This window comes from Pongo pygmaeus, chromosome 8 (assembly GCF_028885625.2).
Source record: "Pongo pygmaeus isolate AG05252 chromosome 8, NHGRI_mPonPyg2-v2.0_pri, whole genome shotgun sequence".
Lineage (NCBI taxonomy): Eukaryota > Metazoa > Chordata > Mammalia > Primates > Hominidae > Pongo > Pongo pygmaeus.
Genome location: NC_072381.2, coordinates 106,275,295 through 106,296,518, shown reverse-complemented (window position 1 = coordinate 106,296,518; position 21,224 = coordinate 106,275,295). Strand labels below are relative to the sequence as shown.

The 21,224-nt window shown below is 54.8% G+C and overlaps 1 protein-coding gene across 5 annotated transcripts in view; it reads left to right on the top strand.

The window, feature by feature from the left end:
• PDZD7 (PDZ domain containing 7) overlaps positions 1 to 21,224 on the top strand; it is a 24,625-nt gene that overhangs the window by 1,939 nt on the left and 1,462 nt on the right. For 2 of the 5 annotated variants that reach the window (XM_063670160.1, XM_054436136.2), the window contains 15 exons: positions 20 to 410; positions 6,331 to 6,471; positions 6,789 to 6,963; positions 8,018 to 8,194; positions 8,458 to 8,605; positions 9,735 to 9,795; positions 11,206 to 11,601; positions 12,127 to 12,324; positions 13,938 to 13,988; positions 14,553 to 14,728; positions 18,141 to 18,232; positions 18,383 to 18,474; positions 18,638 to 18,709; positions 19,540 to 20,124; positions 21,025 to 21,125. In XM_063670160.1, coding sequence (XP_063526230.1) covers positions 185 to 410; positions 6,331 to 6,471; positions 6,789 to 6,963; positions 8,018 to 8,194; positions 8,458 to 8,605; positions 9,735 to 9,795; positions 11,206 to 11,601; positions 12,127 to 12,324; positions 13,938 to 13,988; positions 14,553 to 14,728; positions 18,141 to 18,232; positions 18,383 to 18,474; positions 18,638 to 18,709; positions 19,540 to 20,124; positions 21,025 to 21,125 — 2,691 coding nt within the window. In that variant the 5' untranslated portion in view covers positions 20 to 184. The other 3 variants (XM_054436138.2, XR_008492002.2, XM_054436137.2) reach the window with 3 other exon arrangements.

Here is a 21,224-nt window from a genome sequence, read left to right as displayed (position 1 = left end):
CCCTGCTCTCCCTGCCCAGGCCTGGAGCTCACACTTCTGAGAGGCATCGCAAGGGAAGGCCTTCACATTACTGAGACCCCAGCCCCGCACAGAGGCTCATGGAACTCGAAGCACGCAGGGCTGGCCTCTCCAGAGCTAGCAGATTCCTTCTGGACCTGTAGGGTGCCGCCCTAGCCCAGCCGCCATGGCGCAGGGTTTCGCAGTGGGCTTCGACCCACTGGGCCTAGGAGACCTAAGCTCCGGCTCTCTGAGCTCCCTCTCCTCCCGAGGCCACCTAGGCAGCGACTCAGGCTCCACCGCAACGCGATACCTGCTGAGGAAGCAGCAACGGCTGCCGAACGTGCCCCCCCGCGGAATCCGAGCCTCATCGCCCATGGGACGCGTCATCCTCATCAACTCTCCCATCGAAGGTGGGGGCGGGACCCAGCCACTGGCCTGGGTTGGGGAGGGTGGGGGTAGGGGACAGTGGGAACTCAGCAGGAGGAGGCAGAGCCAGTGTGATTGGGGGAATTCAAGAGATGGGAGTCACAGGGAGGTGGCAGGCCACCTGGGAACCCATACACTCTTCCTCGCCTGCTCTTGGCCTCTCCTCCAGGCCAATCCTGCAGGGGTCCAGGGTCGTAGAAGGGTCAGAGGAGGGAGAGAAGGCCACGGCAGCAGGGACAGGCATGCACATGGTATGCTAGCCCCAGGTGGGCAAGGCAGGGGATTGAACTGGCCTCTTTCTCCCATGGGCTCTGCCCTTCTCCAGATCCATTGTGTGTACTTCTGGGGGATGGGGCAGGATAAAGAAGGACATCCTCCATCAACCAGTCCATTGTGTGAGAAGCTCTGTGCTGGGCTGCGAGGAGTCAGTGCCCAAGCGGGTAGACAGAATTCAGGGCTTCTGTGCTGAAGGAAGGGAATGAAGGCAGCACAGCAAATGTTCAGAAGAGGAGGGTTGAGGGTGGAGAGGGAGCTCCATCAGGGAAGGGGAGACCTAAGCTTATGCAGTTGCTTAATGCTGCTTCATGGAGCACCAATTCTATACCAGCCCTGGGGAGGTGTTGCAAGGGACCTAGAGAGAAATCAGGCTCCCTCTTCACCTTCCAGAAATCTACAGTATAGCAGGACAGAGCAATAAGAACAGCTGGTGGCAGGGGTGAGCTATCACCAACAAAGGCTGGAAGTGAGAAGCATGGAGCATGGTAGGTGGGCACTTAGGAGCCAGCCTGGCTGCAGTGACAGATGTGAGGTGACTAAGAGCTAGTGAGCAAGACAGGACCTAGAATGCCAGGTGCGGAGCCAGGCCCCCTGAGTCTGGGCTTTCTGTGGGCAGGACCAGATGAATATCTCCAGCTCCTCTCCTCTTTCTTAGCCAGCAGAGCTCCCCTGGCTGGATCCCAGACTGGACTGTTCAGGCCCTGCTCCTCCCCCTCTGACCCAGCAGGGCATCTCTGTTCCCCTCCCTAGGCCACCGGAGCAGGGGTGGGCATGTTGCTCAGGGAGCGGGCTTTCCTCCACCAGTGGCCTGGCATGCTCACCCCTGTCATACACCAGTCTATGCTTCACCATCTGGTGAGCAGAGGGCACTGCTGAGGGTCACCACGGTCATTCTGGTGAGGGAGCAGAAGTCCCCAGAGAAGTCAGGAGACATTGGGGAAAAAGGAAGCAGGCACCGCATAACTGTCTTTATTAGTCCCATTCTATTAAAAGAACTAACCTATACTCCCTCTGATACACTCTTTGTCTTTCTCTCTCTTTCTCTCTCTCTCCCCTTCCCTTTACCCATGTATGATGCAAGGGCTGTTTATAACGTCTTTTTTTTTTTTTAAGAGGGTAAGGGTCTTGCTCTGTCGCCCACCCAAGCTGAAGTGCAGTGGTGTGATCATAGCTCACTGCAGCCTCAAACTTCTGGGCTCAAGTGATCCTCCAGCCTCAGCCTCCTAAGTAGCCAGAACTATAGGCATGCAACACCAAGCCCGGCTGATTTTATTTTATTTTATTTTTTGTAGATACAGTTTCACCATGTTGCCCAGGCTGGTCTTGAACTCCTAGGCTCAAGTGATCTTCTGGCCTCAGCCTCCCAAAGTGCTGGGATTATAGGCATGAGCCACCATGCCTGGCCTATATCGTCCTTCTAAAGATCCTCTTCCAGGGGTTTCATGATTGCTTTCTCCCTCTGCCTCATGCTAGTGCCACTGTGCAGCCAAGGAAGCAGCATCTCCTAGCAGTGAGGGACTGAGGAGTTGCTCTGACCACTTGGCTTCTCCTCTGACTGGGCTGGGACCCTCTGAGCTCAGAATTCGCCCCTCTGCCTGAGCACAGATATCTCCCAAGTCACCGCAGCCTGAAACCCTGCCCCATGTTATTATTTAGATCACTTCCGGGGAGTAAAGTAACTGATAAGGAATACACGGTGGGAAGAGGGACATTGCCACCTACATCAGCCCCATGAGATCTCACCAGCTCCTTAAATTCAACTGGTCCCAGAGAAAATGCATTACCTTTAATCCAGGAAAGCATTACCCTTAATGCATTTCTCCTCACTTTCCTACTTTGCCCATCCATCCATCCATTTATTCTTTCACTTATTCAAAAAAATACTTATCAAATACCAAGCGCTGTCCAACATATTGGAGATATACTAGAAGAGAATTATGAAGTCCCTACCATGATTGAACTTACAGTCTAGTGAAAAGAGACAGATAAATAACACAAATAAGTGAATGACGACAAAGGATGGGAAGAGTCAGAAGGTGATCATCTGATGATATGATAGAATGGTGCTTCTCAAACCTCAGATGCCTCAGAATTGCCGGGAAGGCTCGTTCAGGGATACAATGCAGGGCTCAGTCCCAGAGCTTCTGGTCCAGTGAGTCTGTGGTAAAGCGAAAGAATTCCCATTTTTAGCAAGTTCTCAGATGACACTGACGCTGCTGATCCAGCATCACGCTTTGAGAAGCCCTACAAGAGGGACTCACTGGGAGGAGGGGTAGGACACTCCAGGAAGCCTTCTCCGAGAAAGTGGTGTCTGAGCCAGGAGGAGAATGAGGAAGAGGAACTGACCTTCTAAAGGCCTGGGCAGGAGCACTGCAGGCAGAGGGGACACTGGAAGGGCTTGGCCTCCACGAGGAACAGGAAGATCAGGGTGGCCGGAGCTCAGTGAGGGAGGGGAGGGTGGAGGGGAGGGTGGAGGGGTGGACAGAGGAAAGCCCAGGCAGGGCCTTATAGGGCATGGTGAGGAGACTGGAGTTCTAGAAGCAGGAACAGATGTTGAAGTTTTTAATCAGGGAAAAGACATGATCTAATGTAAAAGCTGACTCTGGGTACTGTATAGAGAATAGCCAAAGGGGGCAAGAGTGGAAGCAAGGATAGTCCCGGGGCTGCAGTGGAGCACTTGGGGGAGAGGCTGGGGCAGTGGAGGTAGAGAAGATTCAATCCTTGCTGGGCCCAGGCTCCTGGAAAACCTCAGATTTCACATCCCCTGACCTAGGGCCCGAGGGAGGCCCCAGTGAGGCCCTGAGGAGATACGGTTGGTAGCAAGGGAGCAAAAGGCTCCTTGGCTAAGGCTGAAAGTGTCCTGAGATCTGTGTAATCTAATCAGCTGGGAAAGCCCTGGGCCCCCACATCTGTCCTGCACCACCCCTCCCCACAGGCTGCCCTTGGGGATTTCTTTCTGAGCTGCCCTGGCCGTGCCCTGTAACCTGACTTCTCTTAGATCAAATTGAAGTGTGTGTGTGTGTGTGTGTGTGTGATTTCTCCCTGTCAAACACCTCTAGAGTAACCCTTACCTATGAAGAAATCTCAGTTTCTCACCTGGGACCCAACTTACCCCTCCAGCCTTCTTGCTTTTCTGCAACTGGAAGGCCTCCTCAAGGGCCCACAGTTGAGCCTCCCTGGCTCCTTCCCCCTCATCAGTGCCCCCCGCTTACCCCCCATACATCAAAATCCCACCCATCAGAGTCCTTACAGAAACCTTACCTGGCCTGGGCGTGGTGGCTCATGCCTGTAATCCCAGCACGTTGGGAGGCCGAGGCAGGTGGATCACTCGAGGTTAGGAGTTCGAGACCAGCCTGGCCAACATGGTGAAACCCTGTTTCTACTAAAAGTACAAAAATTAGCCCGGCCTGGTGGCACATGCCAGTAATCCCAGCTACTGGGGAGGCTGAGGCAGAAGAATCGCTTAAACCCAGGAGGCGGAGGTTGCAGTGAGCCAATATTGAGCCATTGCACTCCAGCCTGGGAGAAGAAGCGAGATTCAGTCTCAAAAAAAAAAAAAAAAAAAAAAATCCTTCCCCGACAGGTTCAACCTTTAGGAACCCCCTTCCCCACCTACTTTCCCCAGCGTGATGGAGAGGGCCGCCTTGGGCACATACATATTGCAGTGTGGTGTGGTTTAGGGTTTCTTTCCCTGTGTAGCCAGGTAGTTCCTAGAACGCTGACTTCCAGAATCACAGAGTCTAACAGATGGAAGGGCCCTCAGGGATTCCATAACATCCCAGATAGAGATTTGCTGGGTCCCAGCTTGCATGCCTCCAAAGATGGGAAGCTTACTATCTGTCTTAGAAAATCCCTTCCATTGGCCGGGTGTGGTGGCTCACGCCTGTAATCCCAGCACTTTGGGAGGCCAAGGCGGGCGGATCACAAGGTCAGGAGATCAAAACAATCCTGGCCAACACGGTGAAACTCCATCTCTACTAAAAATAAAAAAAATTAGCTGGGCGTGGTGGCGGGCGCCTGTAGTCCCAGCTACTCGGGAGGCTGAGGCAGGAGAATGGCATGAACCTGGGAGGTGGAGCTTGCAGTGAGCCAAGATCACACCACTGCAGTCCAGCCTGGGTGACAGAGCGAGACTCTGTCTCAAATAAATAAATAAATAAATAAATAAATAAAATCCCTTCCATTTCAAGGCCAGGGTGATGGCTCACTCCTGTAATCCCAACGCTTTGGGAGGCCAAGGCAGGTGGATCACAAGGTCATGAGTTCAAGACCAGCCTGGCCAATATGGTGAAACCCCATCTCTACTAAAAATACAAAAATTAGCCGGGTGTGGTGGCACACACCTGTAATCCCAGCTACCTGGGAGGCTGAGGCAGGAGAATCACTTAAACCTAGGAGGCCGAGGTTGCAGTGAACCGAGATTGCATCACTGCACTCTAGCCTCGGCGACAGAGCAAGACTTTGTCTCGGGGAAAAAAAAAGAAAGAAAACTCATTCTATTTCCAACAGCTGAATGTTTTAGAAAGTTTTTCCTTACAAAATCTGCCTCTGTCTAATTCCACTGTGTGAGCAAGAGTACTGCAGGCAGGTTCTGTTTACACAGATGAAAACATCTAATGCCTTCCACAGGGTAGCTCTACAAGCATTTGAAGATAGAGCTAATATACTAATTTATGCTGCAAGCTGATGAAGACAGACACCCTCAACCATCCCCCGTAGAACACAATCCTGAAACTTCTTCTCTGTCCATCTGACCCTCGGAGTATCAGAATTGTTTATTAATTTGGCTTACCCCAGGCCCATGAGCATGTGAAGCTCAGAAAGCACTGATACACACACACACACACACACACACACACGCACACATATTAGGAAGGAAGGAGAACAGTATCTTTTTTTTTCTTTTTCTTTCTTTTTTTTTTTTCGAGACAGGGTCTCACTCTGTCACCCAGGCTGGAGTGCAGTGGTGTGAACACAGGTCACTGCAGCCTCGACCTCCTGGGCTCCTGCCTCAGCCTTCCGTGTAGCTGAGACCACAGGCATACACCACTACACCTGGCTAGAGAATGGTGTCTTTAGTGTAGAGTCCTGTCCCTCTGATCTCACCTTCTTTCACACCGTCCTGGCCCATGGTCTCAAAATCACTCAGAGAGGGCAGGATATGTGGCTCACACCTGTAATCCCAGCACTTTGGAAAGTCAAGGTGGGAGAATTGCTTGAGGCCAGGGATTTGAGGCCAGTCTGGGCAACAAAGTGAGACCCTGCCTCTACAAAAAAATTTAAAATTAATCCAGGCACAGTGGTGTGTGCCTGTAGTCCTAGCTACTTGGAAGGCTGAGGCAGGAGGGTTACTTGAGCCCAGGAGTTTGTGGCTGCAGTGAGCCATGATCACACCACTGCACTCCAGCCTGGATGACAGAGCAAGACCCTGTTTCTTTAAAAAATAACATAAAAATCACCCAGAGGGGCCTTAGAAATGGGCTGACCTGCCCCACTGCATTTAGGCCCCTACGTGCCTGTGTGACTGTGCCCAGCAACCTAGCCTTTACAGGCCCCAAGTTGGGGAACCCACGGGCCCTCTGTGCCCACAGTGAACATGGGGGCATCTCTAAATCCCTGTCCTCACAGCCAACAGTGATGAAAGTGACATCATCCATTCAGTCCGGGTGGAGAAGAGTCCAGCAGGGAGGCTGGGCTTCAGCGTGCGCGGGGGCTCAGAGCATGGCCTGGGCATCTTCGTCAGCAAAGTGGAGGAAGGCAGCAGTGCAGGTAAGCGGAACCCCCAGGCCGAAGTCCAGGCTTAGGATGTGACTCCAATCTCAGTGAATGGCAGGGGATGCTGCTGTCAGGGACAGACGGAAGAGTCCCCAGCTCTGGAGGGCCTGATTGATGGGGAGACAGGGCCAACCCTCAGGGAAGAATGGTTTAAGGGACAGATCCTTAGGCACTGGGAACACTCAGCCCCTGCTCTGACAATCCTCACTCTGATTGAGGAGCTCAGTTTGACCCCAGGGAGCTCCATCTGATGGGGGAGGCTCAGCCCCACCCTGGGGACCCATGCCAGTCACTCCCATCCTGTGATGCAGAGCGGGCTGGCCTGTGCGTGGGGGACAAGATCACGGAGGTGAATGGGCTGAGCCTGGAGAGCACCACCATGGGTAGCGCCGTGAAGGTGCTGACTGGCAGCAGCCGCCTGCACATGATGGTGCGGCGCATGGGCCGTGTGCCGGGCATCAAGTTCTCCAAGGAGAAGACCACGTGGTGAGCAGCAACTCCCTCATCCTAGCCCTGGCCTTGACCCAGCCCACCCCAGCCCTACCACCACCCAAAACCCACTGGCAGGAGAGGCTTCTACTCCTCCTGCTCGCTGGCACAGGAAACGCAGGGGATCCAAAGGCCTGACCTCAAAATAAGGAGAGGCTGCATCTTTCCCCTGCCCTCCTCCAATAGCTCTGCTCTCCCAGATCCCAGTGGTTCTGTTGCCACATTGCTGCTGCTCCTGCTGTGAAACCCAGAGGCAAAACGCCACTTCTCTACAGGGGTGCTGTAAGGATTAGAAATGGGGCCTAGCCTGGGCAACATAGCAAGACCCCTTCTCTAAAAAAAAAAAAAAAAAAACAAAAAACGCTGGGCACGGTGGATCAAGCCTGTAATCCCAGCACTTTGGGAGGCTAAGGCAGGCGGATCACCTGAGGTTGGGAGTTCAAGACCAGCCTGACCAACATGAAGAAACCCTGTCTCCACTAAAAATAAAAAATTAACCAAGCATGGTGGAGCATGCCTGTAATCCCAGCTACTCGAGAGGCTGAGGCAGGAGAATTGCTTGAACCTGGGAGGCGGAGGTTGCAGTGAGCCGAGATCATACCATTGCACTCTAGCCTGGGCAACAGAAGTGAAACTCCATCTCAAAAAAAAAAAAAACAAAAAAAAAAACTGGGCATGGTGGGCATGTGCCTGTAGTCCCAGCCATTCAAGAGGCTGAGGTGGAAGGACTGCTTGAGCCCAGGAGGTTGAGGCCGCAGTGAGCCATGACCACACCACTGCACTCCAGCCCGGGTGGACAGAGCAAGACCCTGTCTCAAAAAAAAAAAAAAAAAAAAAAAAGGAATGGTCCTGGCACATTGCAGCTGCTCAATAAAAAGAGGCAATTAGGCTGGTTTCCGAGCTAGTGAACCTATGCCCCACTGCAGGTCTTAGGCCTGGGGAGTCCCCCAAAGGCAACCCCTACTTTCCCTGCAGTTGTCAGAGCTGCTGGGAGGGTGGTGGGTGGCAGCGGATGGAGGACCCCACCTGAGGGCCCCCTGCTGTTGTCCAGGGTAGATGTGGTGAATCGGCGCCTGGTAGTGGAGAAGTGCAGTTCAACACCCTCCGACACCAGCTCAGAAGATGGCATCCGGCGCATCGTCCACCTATACACAACCTCCGACGACTTCTGCCTGGGCTTCAACATCCGTGGGGGCAAGGAGTTTGGCCTGGGCATCTATGTGTCCAAGTGAGGGCTGAGGCAGGAAGTGTCTTGGGGTAGAACTGAGAATGGGGCCTGGAGTGGGGCCTAGGCTGGGATGTGGGGATGGTCAGCAAGTGAGGCCTGGCCAACCACCTGTCTCAGTGAGGGCCTGGGAAGGGGCGGGAGGCCCCAGTAGGTGGGTCAAGGAGCTTGACTAGTGCAGTCTTGTGTCCAAGAGAAGGGGGTCTGGAGTGGGGTGATGGAGGGCAGGCCAGGGGCCTATCAGACTGATGCCTGTCTGGCCTCAGAGTGGACCATGGTGGGCTGGCCGAGGAGAATGGCATCAAGGTGGGGGACCAGGTCCTGGCGGCCAACGGTGTCAGGTTTGACGACATCAGCCACAGCCAGGCCGTGGAGGTGCTGAAGGGCCAAACGCACATCATGCTGACCATCAAGGTGGGCAGAACTGTGGGGGTAGGGAGAGGTGAGGCTAGAGGAGGGGCTTCCCAGACCACCCGAGTTCTTAATTATGCTCTGCAATTTACGACGTTCCCACAGCCACTAGAAGGTAGACAGGCATTGTTCTCATCCCTGTTTTGAAGAAGAAGAAACAGGTTTAGAGAGGCACAGCAACTCACGAACAGGTCACTTACTCAGCTGGTCAGTGGCTGGGCGTGGTTCCAATCCTGCTCCCCACAGTGGTAGAGTGGTGCCCCTTTCTTATGAAGGGTGGAGGCCTAGGGTTGAAAGGAACAAATGTCTTGCCCAGAAGGGAGGGGTGGTGGCTGTGGCTTGGACAGGACCTGGGATGGGCATCCCCAGGGCATACAGCTAGGAGGGCTGGGCTGGGGCCAGAGGTTGGATTTCACGGGAGGCAGCTGGATTCATTATTCATGTGGGTCTCACACTTGTCTGAGGATCAGGTCTTCTCATTCCGGCTCCTGGAGGATGCCACCTCACTCTCCCCTGGTGCCCAGCCCTGGCCCCTGTTCTACCCTTCTGCTTCCCCAAGCCTTCACTTGGGGTGAAGGCTTCATTGGGTGCCTCCTCTGCCGCCCTCCCCCGCCCATTTCTACCTCTCCCCCATCCCATTTTTCCTTTGCCTTCCTCTCAGATTATCCCAAACATCTCTCCTCATTCCCACTCTGCCCCTCATTCATTCAACAATATTTTTGAGCACCCGCTATGTGCCGGCCACTGTGCCAGGTACTGGGGCTACAACAGTGAACAGGACAGATAAGTTCTCTGCTACTGGAGGGAGACAGACCAATAAACTAGATGCTTGCAGATAGTGACAAATGCTCTAAGGAAATTAACAGAGATGGAATGGAACAATTCAGGAAGGCCCCTGTATCTCGGGGTCAGGGCGGCCTCCAGGCAGAGTGAACAGCAGGTGCAAAAGCCCTGAGGTACAAAGGAACTTGGCATGTTCAGAAAGAAGGTGGCCTGTGTGGCCAGAGCATGATGAATTTGGAGGACAGAAATGAAGTTGAAAGTTTACTCCCATCCTGTCACCCCCACCCCATTCTCGCTCTCCCTCCTCACTGCTCCCCTTTCCCTCCTATGCCCACTATCCCCTCCCCAGGAGACTGGCCGGTATCCTGCCTACAAGGAGATGGTTTCTGAGTACTGCTGGCTGGACCGACGTAAGTGGCTCAGATCTCCAAGGTTGGGGGGAAAGGGCTGAGGCCTGAGGGTGGGGCCCAGATCTCTGAAGAAGAAAAGGGCCAGGCTCGGTGGCTAACACCTGTAATCCCAGCATTTTGGGAGGCTGAGGTGGGAGGATCGCTTGAGCATAGGAGTTCAAGACCAGTCTGGGCCATATAGGTAGACCTCGTCTCTACAAATAATAATTTAAGCCAGCCGCGGTGGCTCACGCCTGTAATCCCAGCACTTTGGGAGGCTGAGGTGGGCGGATCACCTGAGGTTGGGAGTTCGAGACCAGCCTGACCAACATGGAGAAACCCAATCTTTACCAAAAATACAAAATTAGCCAGGCGTGGTGGCCCATGCCTGTAATCCCAGCTACTCGGGAGGCTGAGGCAGGAGAATTGCTTGAACCCAGGAGGCGGAGGTTGCAGTGAGCAGAGATCGTGCCATTGCACTCCAGCCTGGGCAATAAGAGTGAAACTCCATCTCAAAATAATAATAATAATAATAATTTAAAAATTAACTGGAGTGGTGGTGAGGGCCTGTGGTCTGTGCTACTTGGGAGGCTGAGGTGGGAAGATTGCCTGAGCCCAGGAGTTTGAGGCTGTGGTGAGCTGTGGAGCTGTGATTGTGCCACTGCACTCCAGCCTGGGTGACACAGTGAGAGACTGTCTCAAAAAAAAAAAAAAAAAAAGCCTGGCACGGTGGCTTATGCCTATAATCCCAAAACTTTGGGAAGCTGAGGTGGGTGGATCACCTGAGGTCAGGTGTTCGAGACCAGCCTGGCCAATATGATGAAACCCTGTCTCTACTAAAAATACAAAAATTAGCTGGGTGTGGTGGTGCACACCTGTAATACCAGCTACTCGGGAAGCTGAGGCACAAGAATCGCTTGAACTCGGGAAGTAGAGGTTGCAGTGAACCGAGATCACATCACTGCACTCCAGTCAGGGCCATAGAATGAGACTGTCTCAAAGAAAAAAAAGAAGAAGAAGAAAGAAGGGAGGGGGGGAGGAGGAGGAGGAGGAGGAGGAGGAGGAGGAGGAGGAGGAGGAGGAGGAGGAGGAGGAGGAGGAGGAGGCGGCGGCAGAAGCGGAAGCGGAAGCAGAAAAGGACAGGAACCAAGACCCTTCATACAGTCCAGAGCTATTTCTGGGCTCCCCTCTGAGAATCTGCGGATAAAATGCAGGCTCTCCTAGGGTCTGGAGTCCCAGTGCGTGATTCGAGAAGTGACATGCCTTAGGTCAGTGGCAGCATTTCGGAGCAGCGGGTTCCTCACCACTGCGGTTCTAACCCAGGCTGCTGCCTGACCTTGCCTCCTCCACCCCTAAGCCCAAGGGTGGTCTGCAAGCCGGGCAGGGCTCTGAAGCAAGCCCGCTGATCCCTGGCTTCCCTACTCCCTGCAGTGAGCAACGGGGTGCTGCAGCAGCTGTCCCCGGCCTCTGAGAGCAGCTCCAGCGTCTTTTCGTGCGCCTCCAGCGCCCCCTACAGCTCGGACTCCCTGCCCTCGGACCGCATGGACATCTGCCTGGGGCCGGAGGAGCCCGGCAGCCGCGGCCCAGGCTGGGGGCGGGCGGACACAGCCATGCAGACGGAGCCTGATGCGGGAGGCCGGGTGGAGACCTGGTGCAGCGTGCGGCCCACAGTCATCCTCAGGGACACCACCATCCGCTCGGACGGCCCCCAGCCCGGTCGCCGCCTTGACTCTGCGATCTCTGAGTCTCCCAAGACGGCTTTGCTGCTGGCCCTCAGCCGACCCCGGCCCCCCATCACGCGCTCCCAGAGCTACCTGACCTTGTGGGGTACGTGGGGGATGGGTGGCTGCTGCTCCCTCCACAGCCACTGGTCCAAAACCTGTCTCACACCCTGTCCTGGGCTCAAACCTCCCTTTGCCCCAGGCCTTGACGCAGCCCCTGCTCAACCCAAGCTCCAGGCTGCTCAGACCCTGCTGCGGGCTCCACTTTAAATTAGTCCTGGACCCCACATTCACCCTTAGTCTCAGCCCCTGTTCCCCGAACCAGCCCTAACCCCAGCCCCTGGATCCTGGAGCTCCCAGGCCTATTTACACACACAGTCGCTCACACACACACACGCATGTGTGCGCTTCTCTAACTGGGTCTCAAGGGAGATTCCATACATAGCCACAGCTGTGCGGTGGGGAAAAGGGTCAGAAAGTCGGAAGAGGAACCGCACTCCAACCCTGGCATAGCTGCAGATCCTGTCTGCCCTCTCCTCTCCCTTCTCTCTGTCCCTCCCCACACCCCTGCCCCTCGTCCTTTCCTTCTGCCCACCCCTCCAGCTCCCCCGGTTGCTCCCTCTGTCTGCAGAGGAGAAGAAGCAGCGGAAGAAGGAGAAGTCGGGGTCCACTGGGGAGAAGGGTGCCCTGCAGCGCTCCAAGACGCTGATGAACCTCTTCTTCAAGGGAGGGAGGCAGGGGAGGCTAGCACGGGACGGGCGCAGAGAGGCCTGGACACCGGACAGCGGGAGCCTGGCCAAAACTTGCCCTCGCCTGGACATGGAGAAAGGTAAGTAGTGGGCTGATCAAACAGGAAGACAAGGTCAAGTCCACCAGCTTCGGCATTCAGCAGTTCTGAGTTGAGATCCCACACCGCCTCTTACCAGCTGAGTCCCTATTCAACCCCTGAGAGCCTCAGTTTCCTCATGAGTAAAATGGGGGTAATAATACCTATTTCTTTTTCTTTCTTTTCTTTCTCTTTCTTTCCTTTCTTTCTTTCTTTTTCTTTCTTTCTTTCTTTTTTTTTTTTTTTTTTTTTTTTTGAGATGGAGTTTTGCTCTTGTTGTCCAGGCTGGAGTGTAATGGCACCATATCAGCTCACTGCGACCTCCGCCTCCCACGCTCAAGAGATCCTTCCACCTCAGCCTCCCAAAGTGCTGGCATGACACGTGTGCATCAGCATGCTCAGCTAATTTTTTTGTATCTTTTTGTAGAGATGGGGGTTTCACCATGTTGCCCAGGCTAGTCTCAAACTCCTGGACTCAAGCTATCTACCCGCCTCAGCCTCCCAAAGTGCTAGGATTACAGGCGTGATCTACTACACCTGGCCAATTCCAACTACTCTGGAAGCTGAAGCAGCAAGATCACTTCAGCCCAGGAGTTTAAGACCAGCCTGGGCAACATAGCAAGACCCCGTCTCTAAAGAAAAAAAAAAAGTAAAAGAAAAATAAAGCACGTCTTGGCTCAGCTGCTGATTTAAGCTGGGTCTAAACATCTGAGCAACATCATCAGACATCTGTCCCCCTCCATCTCTCCCATGAGTTGACTTCGCTATTGTGGGGCTTTGCCCACCTGGGGGTAAGATGGCCTCTATTGCATAGCAACCCCAGGGGAAAGTGCTTCTCCTTAAATAGTTCCAGCTGAAGTCCCAGGGTAGGCTCTCCCTGGCCCGGCTGAGATCCTGTGCCATGCAGAATAAATCGCTGTGATGTGGGAGAGAAAGTGCTTTTGTTGGCCAGCCTGGGTCATGTACCCACCCTGGAGTACACGGGCTAAGAACAGAGTGGGGTGGGTCCCCAGGGGAAAATCAGGGTGCTGTTTTCAGAAGAGGGGGGTAGATGTCAGATCAACAAAACAACCAGAGGATGAGGAGCTGGACCCTGCTTCGCCCTGGGGTGGGATGTTCTGGGGTCTCAAGGTGATTGTACCATGGGAGAGAGAATCCCTTCCAATTACAGCTGCCTGGCCCCTCTCCATCGGCGCATCTCTCTTCCCACAGTTCCCAAGGCCCTGCCCTCTGCCTGTTCTCCTCCCACCTCTCTGGCCACTCCTCTAGCTCCTTCCAAGGCTCCTCTTTTTCCCTCTGTTCCCTGAAGGTAGGTACTTCTCCAAGCTCTGTCCCTGAGGTTCTTCCCTCCATACATTTGCTTCCAAGTGAATTTGCATAAGCAGTGCTCAGACTGCACCCTCTCTTGATCCAAAACCATCCTGACTCCCCATTGCCTATGAAGGAAGTCCATAGCCTGAGCATTGCCTTCAAGCCTCTCAGGGCCAGGCCTCTTGCCTCCCTGTCCCACCTACTTCCAGTCTGAATTTTCCATTCCAGCTTGTCCTGAGCCCTCCTGAACCCCATTTTCAGACTGGAGGCCAAGGCCTGCAGCTGAGCCTCTTTCTTCTTCATAGCAGGGGGCATGGGCCCGGTGCAGAAGTTTGTCACCTGGAGACTGAGACGCGGTAATTCATGCATCCCTTTACCAAGGCCTAGTTTACAGCAGAGCGGCAGATGAGGGTGCATGCTGGGGGCCAGCTGAGTGGCTCTGGACTAAACTCAGTCAGGGTCAAGCATGGGGGATCAGGCAAGTAGAATGGTACGTATTGGGGGCAGCTAAAAGAATTGGACTAAGCTGACTAGGAAAGATAGGGTGGCAGACAGATATTGGGGTGCATTTTAGGAGCTTGTGTTGGGACTCCCAAAGATATATTTGGGGGTGATGAGGGAGCCTGTGCTGGGGATGCACTGGGGAACAGACTACTATGACAGTGCATGTTCAGGGGGCCCTGAGGGCACTGGGCTAAGATCCCATTAAGAAACAGACTGGTATAGGGGTCCGTGTTGGGGCTGAGGGCTGGGGTTTGTGCTGCATTGGTGGGCAGGTTGCTGTGGGCAACCATGGTGGGGAGCATATAGGCTAGGCTAGGATTCTGCCCCAGGTACCTGGGCTCTCAGCTGGCCAGTTCTGGGGCCCAGCCCTGCTGAGGGAAGCCCCTCTCCCCTCCCCGATGGCTCCTGCCCTGCAGACCGGGAGAGAGGCCGGGCCCTGCTGTCTGCCAGGTCTGGGAGTCCCTCCAGCCAGCTGCCTAATGTGGATGAGCAGGTTCAGGCCTGGGAGAGCCGGCGGCCCCTCATTCAGGACCTGGCCCAGAGGCTGCTGACTGATGACGAGGTGCTGGCTGTCACCCGCCACTGCTCCCGGGTAAGCCTTCATCCCATCCACAGCCCTGGCACACGGTCCTTCAGTCACCCAGCCCATCATTCATTCAGGCGACTGTCCACTGACCAGTGTCTGGGCTTGATGCCAGGAGGCTAGTGGTCAGTAAAATCAGAAGTCACCCCTGTCTCACACACACACGCACACACACACACACACACACACATCTGCCAGCTCACAGGAAGAAGAGCTAGAAAATCACTAGAACCTAAACGCCCATGGTGATGAGTCACATGAAGAGCTGTGAAGAAAAAGAACATGAGAGGGTAACCCAGGAGACACACATTAGATGGTGTGGGCTGGGAGGCCCTCCTAGAGGAGGCGATATTTAAGCTGAGAAGAGAAGGAGTGGACAGGTGCCAAGTGGAGAAAGTGAGTCCCTGCAGTCACCTGCCTCTGCCCTCTCCGAGCCTCCATCCTTCACTGCATGCCACCCTCTGCTCCTGGGTCAGCCAGCAAGCCTGGCTTCATGCCAGGTCCTCTCCCCTGTTGCCCAAGTAAGTAATCCTTTGCCTCCCCCAACACCTAAACTGTTGTTCTCTGTTCCCTTCCACTTCAAAAAGAACCAGAGGGCCCCAGGGTGGGGAGAGAGTCAGATTCGAAGGAGTCTCGGGCCCACCTGTTGGGGAGGCTGTGGGGCACAGCTCACTCACTCCAGGACTGGCAGGTCCTCTCCTGTCCCTGTCTCAGGAAGGCCTGTGTGTGTACACTGGGCTCTGTGAGGAGTCTGCACACTGTGTGTGAGGGCGAGCTAGGGGGTCTTGAAAAATTGTTTGTGGATTCCCTCACCCTTCACCTTACTCAAAGTGGGGCTGTGTTGTATGTCTGTGTGGTGTGTGCACTGGCGTGTCTGTGGGGTACCTGGTTTGTATTGATATGACTGCATGATTGTGTGTGTGTGTGTGTGTGTGCATGTGAGCAAGCACGTGTCTGGCTAGTGTGTGTGTGTGTCCATGCATTGTCATCTGGAGACTGAGACATGGTCATTTATGCATCCTGTTACCAACGCCCGGTTTGCAGCAGAGCTGCAGATGGGGGTGTGTGCTGGGGGAAGCTAAGGGGCTTTGGGCTAAACTCAGAAAATGTCACCCTCAGCTCCCAGCGCTAAGTAGGGCGGCGTGTACCAGCCTCCAGTAGGCCTGCAGTGCAGGCTTGGCCACGAGGTGGGGCTCTGGGTCTGTCTCTTTGGCAGCTCCTTTTCCCTCATCCCTCCCTTCTCCTCTGCCCAAACCTCCCACTGTGCTCCCATACCACCTGCCGAGCTCAACCACCACCCAAACCTGACCCAAGCCCCCCACACCAAGAGGTCAGAAACTCTGCGATGAAGCCCTGGCTGGAGTGATGAGTAAAGTTCTCCTAGTGACTGGGGCATGTAGCCCTGAACCCCAGGCTTCCCCTCTCTCCCTATGTGAGCCATCTCTCTACAGCTGCCAGACCAGGAATCAGAAACCCCTCTCTGGTTGGCCAGGCGCGGTGGCTCATGCCTGTAATCCCAGCACTTTGGGAGGCCGAGGTGAGCGGATCACCTGAAGTCAGGAGTTTGAGACCAGCGTGTCCAACATGGTGAAACCCCCATCTCTACTGAAAATACAAAAAAAAAAAAAAAAAAAAAATAGCTGGGCATGGTGGTGGGCACCTGTAATCCCAGCTACTCGGCAGGCTGAGGCAGGAGAATCGCTTGAACTCTGGAGGTGGAGGTTGCAGTGAGCCAAGATCGTGCCATTGCACTCCAACCTGAGAACAAGAGCGAAAATCCGTCTCAAAAAAAAAAAAAAAAAAAAAAGAGAAAGAAAGAAAAGAAACCCCGGTCTGATCGCTGTATACTCCCCAAGCCACCTGGTGACCCACTGTCTTTGGCAGAGGTGACCCATTGTCTTTGGCTCTCACATTCGAGGTCCTCCCAGATTCAACTCCCTAACCCACCAACCTCCACTTTCCCACGGCCGCCGCATAGGTTTATACAGGTTACAACCTGCACAACTTCAGAGACGCTACTCACACAGTCACAACCTGTGCAGCAGCCCTGCAGGAAGGCTCTTCATGGACCCCATAGCCACGTTTAAACCACTATCTGCTCATTTTTCCACACCACCTTTGCAACACTTTCTTCCCAACTTTTGTGCTGTTCCCTACATCTATCTTCTAAGAATCAGTCAAAATACCACCACTTCCATGAAGCCCACTGGGATCTTTCCACCTTCCTCTGAGACTCCCTGTGCCCCATTGCCCATGGTTTGTAGTTCACTGGGGTATGTGACTCATCTTCCCCTCGCTCCCACTAGACCCAGTTCCTGAAGATCTGAGACAGGATCATTGTGCCCCCGCTGCCCAGTACAGGGCCTGGCACTTAGTGGGTACCGAATCCAAGTCCACAGACTTAAAGCATATGCACATATGAGGCTGGTTCTGCACCACGTGTGTCTCTCCAGACAAAAGGGAATGTATTATTGATATGTGTATGTGTGAGTCGCTGTAACTGTGTGTGGTTTGGGGCCACACACATCGTTTGTATTGTATTTATTTCCAGATATTTATGAATGACTCACTCTGACCACCAGGGCATGCTCTGTCTCTGTGCCTGTGCCCATAGAAAGTGTTCTATGCGTGCATGTCCCTGACTCAGTCTCCCTCTTGCCACAAGGGGGCGGTGTGCTGTCCAAATGGGATGGCTCCCAGTGTTCAGGTCTTCAGAGTCAGTGGGGTGTGGCTGGTGGCATCCGGGCAGTGCCAGGCAGAAGGGGCTCCACCCTGCCCCCCTCCAAGGGAACTGATTGGAGAGGCTGTCTGCAGAGCCAGCCCTTCCCCAAGGCTCCTATTCCAGCCCCGAACAAAGCCTAATTTGTAGGTCTGTGTGCAGACACATGCTGGGACAGCCGGGCACACAGCCTAGAGTTTGGCTCAAATTCCTTCCTTCTGCCTGGGATGTGGGGGTGGGGAGGAGAGTCCACTCCCTGCACATCCTTTTCCGGCATCACAGCAGGCAAGAGTTAGACTTCCCGGGTTCCAATCCCTCTTCACACTTCCTTATCTGTGTGGCTTTGAGTGAAGTCCTCTCTGAGCCTCAGTTTCCGCATCTGTAAAACGGGAATAATTAATACCATTTCTCAGGGTGGTTGCTGAGAGACGGTATGTAAAAGGCTTGGAAAAGTGTCTGTCCCAAAGCTGTTACCGATGCTGTTGCCATTTATTGCAGGTCTGTTATTACTGCAGGCTTCCACCCCGTCACCAAGATCAGACCACCCTGTGGCAGCTGGGGGTGGAGTGAACCTTTCCCAAGGCATGCAGGGCTGGATAGGTCCCTACATGCGTAGAAGAAACACCTGCATGCCCTGGTGTCCCCCTCACTCAGCTCTGGAAGTCCCCACTGCTGTCTGACCTGTGCTGCCTCTATCTGCAGTATGTGCACGAGGGAGGCATAGAGGACCTGGTGAGGCCCCTGCTGGCCATCCTTGACAGGCCCGAGAAGCTGCTGCTGCTGCGGGACATCAGGTGGGAGGAGGTTGCAGAGAGGGCTTGAGGGCAGGAAGGGGTTCCCTGGTACCACCCCCAACCTCCCGAGGGCTGAAGGGCATCCTGGCACCTCCAGAACTGAAATCCTGCCTGCCCCTCCCACCCCTGCTGTCTCTCGCCCTCTCCCAGGAGTGTGGTGGCCCCCACAGACCTGGGCCGCTTCGACAGCATGGTGATGCCTGTGGAGCTGGAGGCTTTCGAGGCCCTCAAGAGCAGGGCAGGTCAGCAGTGGGGGGCGGGGCTTCTGGGTCCTGAGCCCTGCTGGGGGTGGGGATGGGACCCCGTGGTGGAGAGGGCTGCAGAGATTGCAGAGCCCCTTGAGCTGCATCCATCCGGGAGCCTGGCGGGGTGCCTTGCCACTGACCTGTTCATCTCTCCAACCAGTCCGGCCTCCTGCTTTGAGACCAGCCCGGCAGGACACGCCGCCCAAGCGTCACCTTATCACCCCCGTGCCTGGTCAGTCAGAGTCCCAGAGCCCAGGGAGGGGCACAGCCCTGGGGAGATTAGGGAAAGGAGGACGGGCCTTCTACTTCTTTCCCCACTGGGGGCAGTTGTGGCTTCCAGGCACATTGTGGTTCCCTGAAGGAAAGCTCTTGTAACCAGAGCCATTTTATCACATCTGCTGGTCACCACCTGTACTATTACTTAATAGTTGGTTTGAAAGCCACTCACTTTTAAAATCTAGTCTCATTCTATGCAGTAACCTCTGAGAAATTACGTTTGGTGTGCTAGTCGTATTTTTTCTTAGACACATTAAAATAGAACTGTAACGATTCCAGCAGGAAGCATTAAAATGCAATTCTAGGCCGGGCGCGGTGGCTCACGCCTGTAATCCCAGCACTTTGGAAGGCTGAGACGGGTGGATCGCTTGAGGTCAGGAGTAGAGACCAACCTGGCCAACAAGGCGAAACCCTGTCTCTACTAAAAATACAAAAATGACCTGGGCTTGTTGGTGCACGCCTGTAATCCCAGCTACTCTGGGAGGCTGAGGCAGGAGACCCGCTTGAACCTGGGAGGTGGAGGTTGCAGTGAGCCAAAATCGCGCCACCGCGCCTGGGGAACAGAGTGAGATTCCATCATAAATAAATAAATAAATAAATAAGCGATTCTAATAGAACATGTTTGTCTGCCTCCCCGGTGGGTGGGCCGCACTGCAGTGGTGCCTGAACAAACTCGGGCCTGGCTCTCACAGGCCCCACACAAACCAAAGCAAGGCCTGGGTCCTGGAGAGGTGGTCCAGGCTGGGAGGGGAGGAGCGGGCAGCTGACTTTGGCGCTCTTCCCCAGACAGCCGCGGAGGCTTCTACCTGCTGCCGGTGAACGGTTTCCCGGAGGAGGAAGATGAGGAGCTGAGGGAGCGGCTGGGGGCCCTCAAGGTCTCCCCGAGTGCCTCTGCCCCTCGCCACCCTCATAAAGGGATCCCCCCTCTCCAAGACGTGCCAGTAGATGCCTTCACCCCCCTCCGAAGTGCCTGCACACCCCCTCCCCAGCTACCCCACGTGGCTCGCAGGCCCCCGCGGCCTAACTGGCTGCTGACAGAACCCCTGAGCAGAGAGCACCCTCCGCAGAGCCAGATCCGGGGCCGGGCTCAGAGCCGCAGCCGCAGCAGCCGGGGTCAAGGCAAGTCTCCGGGTAGACGCTCCCCATCCCCGGTGCCTATCCCTGCCCCCAGCATGGCCAATGGGCGCTACCACAAGCCTCAGAAGGCCAGACCCCCTCTGCCACGACCTCTGGATGGGGAGGCAGCCAAGATGGGGGCCAAGCAAGGGTCCTCAGAGAATGGAACTGGGGGGACGGCCGAGGAGGCAGCCATGAAGACCCCCAGTGGCGAGCTGAAGACAGTGACACTGTCCAAGATGAAGCAGTCCTTAGGTGAGTCCACGTGGGACTGGGCCCGGCAGGGGACACTAGGAAGCCTGGGCCTAGGAAAAGAATCTGGAGTATTGGGCCAGGCGCGGCAGCTCACACCTATAATCCCAGCACTTTGGGAGACCGAGGCAGGCGGATCACTTGAGGTCAGGAGGTCAAGACTAGCCTGGGCTACATGGTGAAACCCCGTTTCCACTAAAAATACAAAAGAATTAGCCATGTGTGGTGGTGGGCGCCCGTAATCCCAGCTACTCAGAAGGCTGAGCAGGAGAATCACTTGAACCCAGGAGGCGGAGGTTGCCGTGAGCCCAACTGAGATTGCGCCACTGCACTCCAGCCTGGGCGACAGAGTAAGACTCTGTCTCGGCCGGGCGCGGTGGCTCACGCCTGTAATCCCAGCACTTCAGGAGGCGGAGGAGGGCGGATCACCTGAGGTCAGGAGTTCAAGACCAGCCTGACCAACATGGAGAAACCCTGTCTCTACTAAAAATACAAAATTAGCCTGGCATGTTGGCACATGCCTGTAATCCCAGCTACTAGGGAGGGTGAGGCAGGAGAATCGCTTGAACCCGGGAGGCGGAGTTTGCGGTGAGCCGAGATCACACCATTGCACTCCAGCCTGGGCAACGAGTGAAACTCCATCTCAAAAAAAAAGACTCTGTCTTAAATAAATAAATAAATAAAAGGGAATTTGGGGTATCAGGGTGCAGTTGGGTGGGTCTAGATTTGAGCGGCTGGGATCTGGAGGATTTTGAAATGAGTTGAGGTTTGAGTAGTAACAGAATGTAGGGATGTGGTAGAAGTTGGGGCCTTGGATTTGGGGATGGGATTCTAGGTTTCTCCAGGGAGTTTGCATTTTGGGGTCTGGCTGCACTCTCACACGGTGTTTCTCCCCGTCACTAGGCATCAGCATTTCTGGGGGCATTGAGTCCAAGGTGCAGCCCATGGTGAAGATAGAGAAGATCTTCCCTGGGGGGGCCGCTTTCCTCAGTGGGGCCCTGCAGGTGGGTGAAGCATGCCCTGGCCCACCCTCTCAGCCCACAGCTGAAACCGGGCAGGAGGTGGGGCTGGCCATGCTCAGCTTCCAGCCAGACATGTTTAGC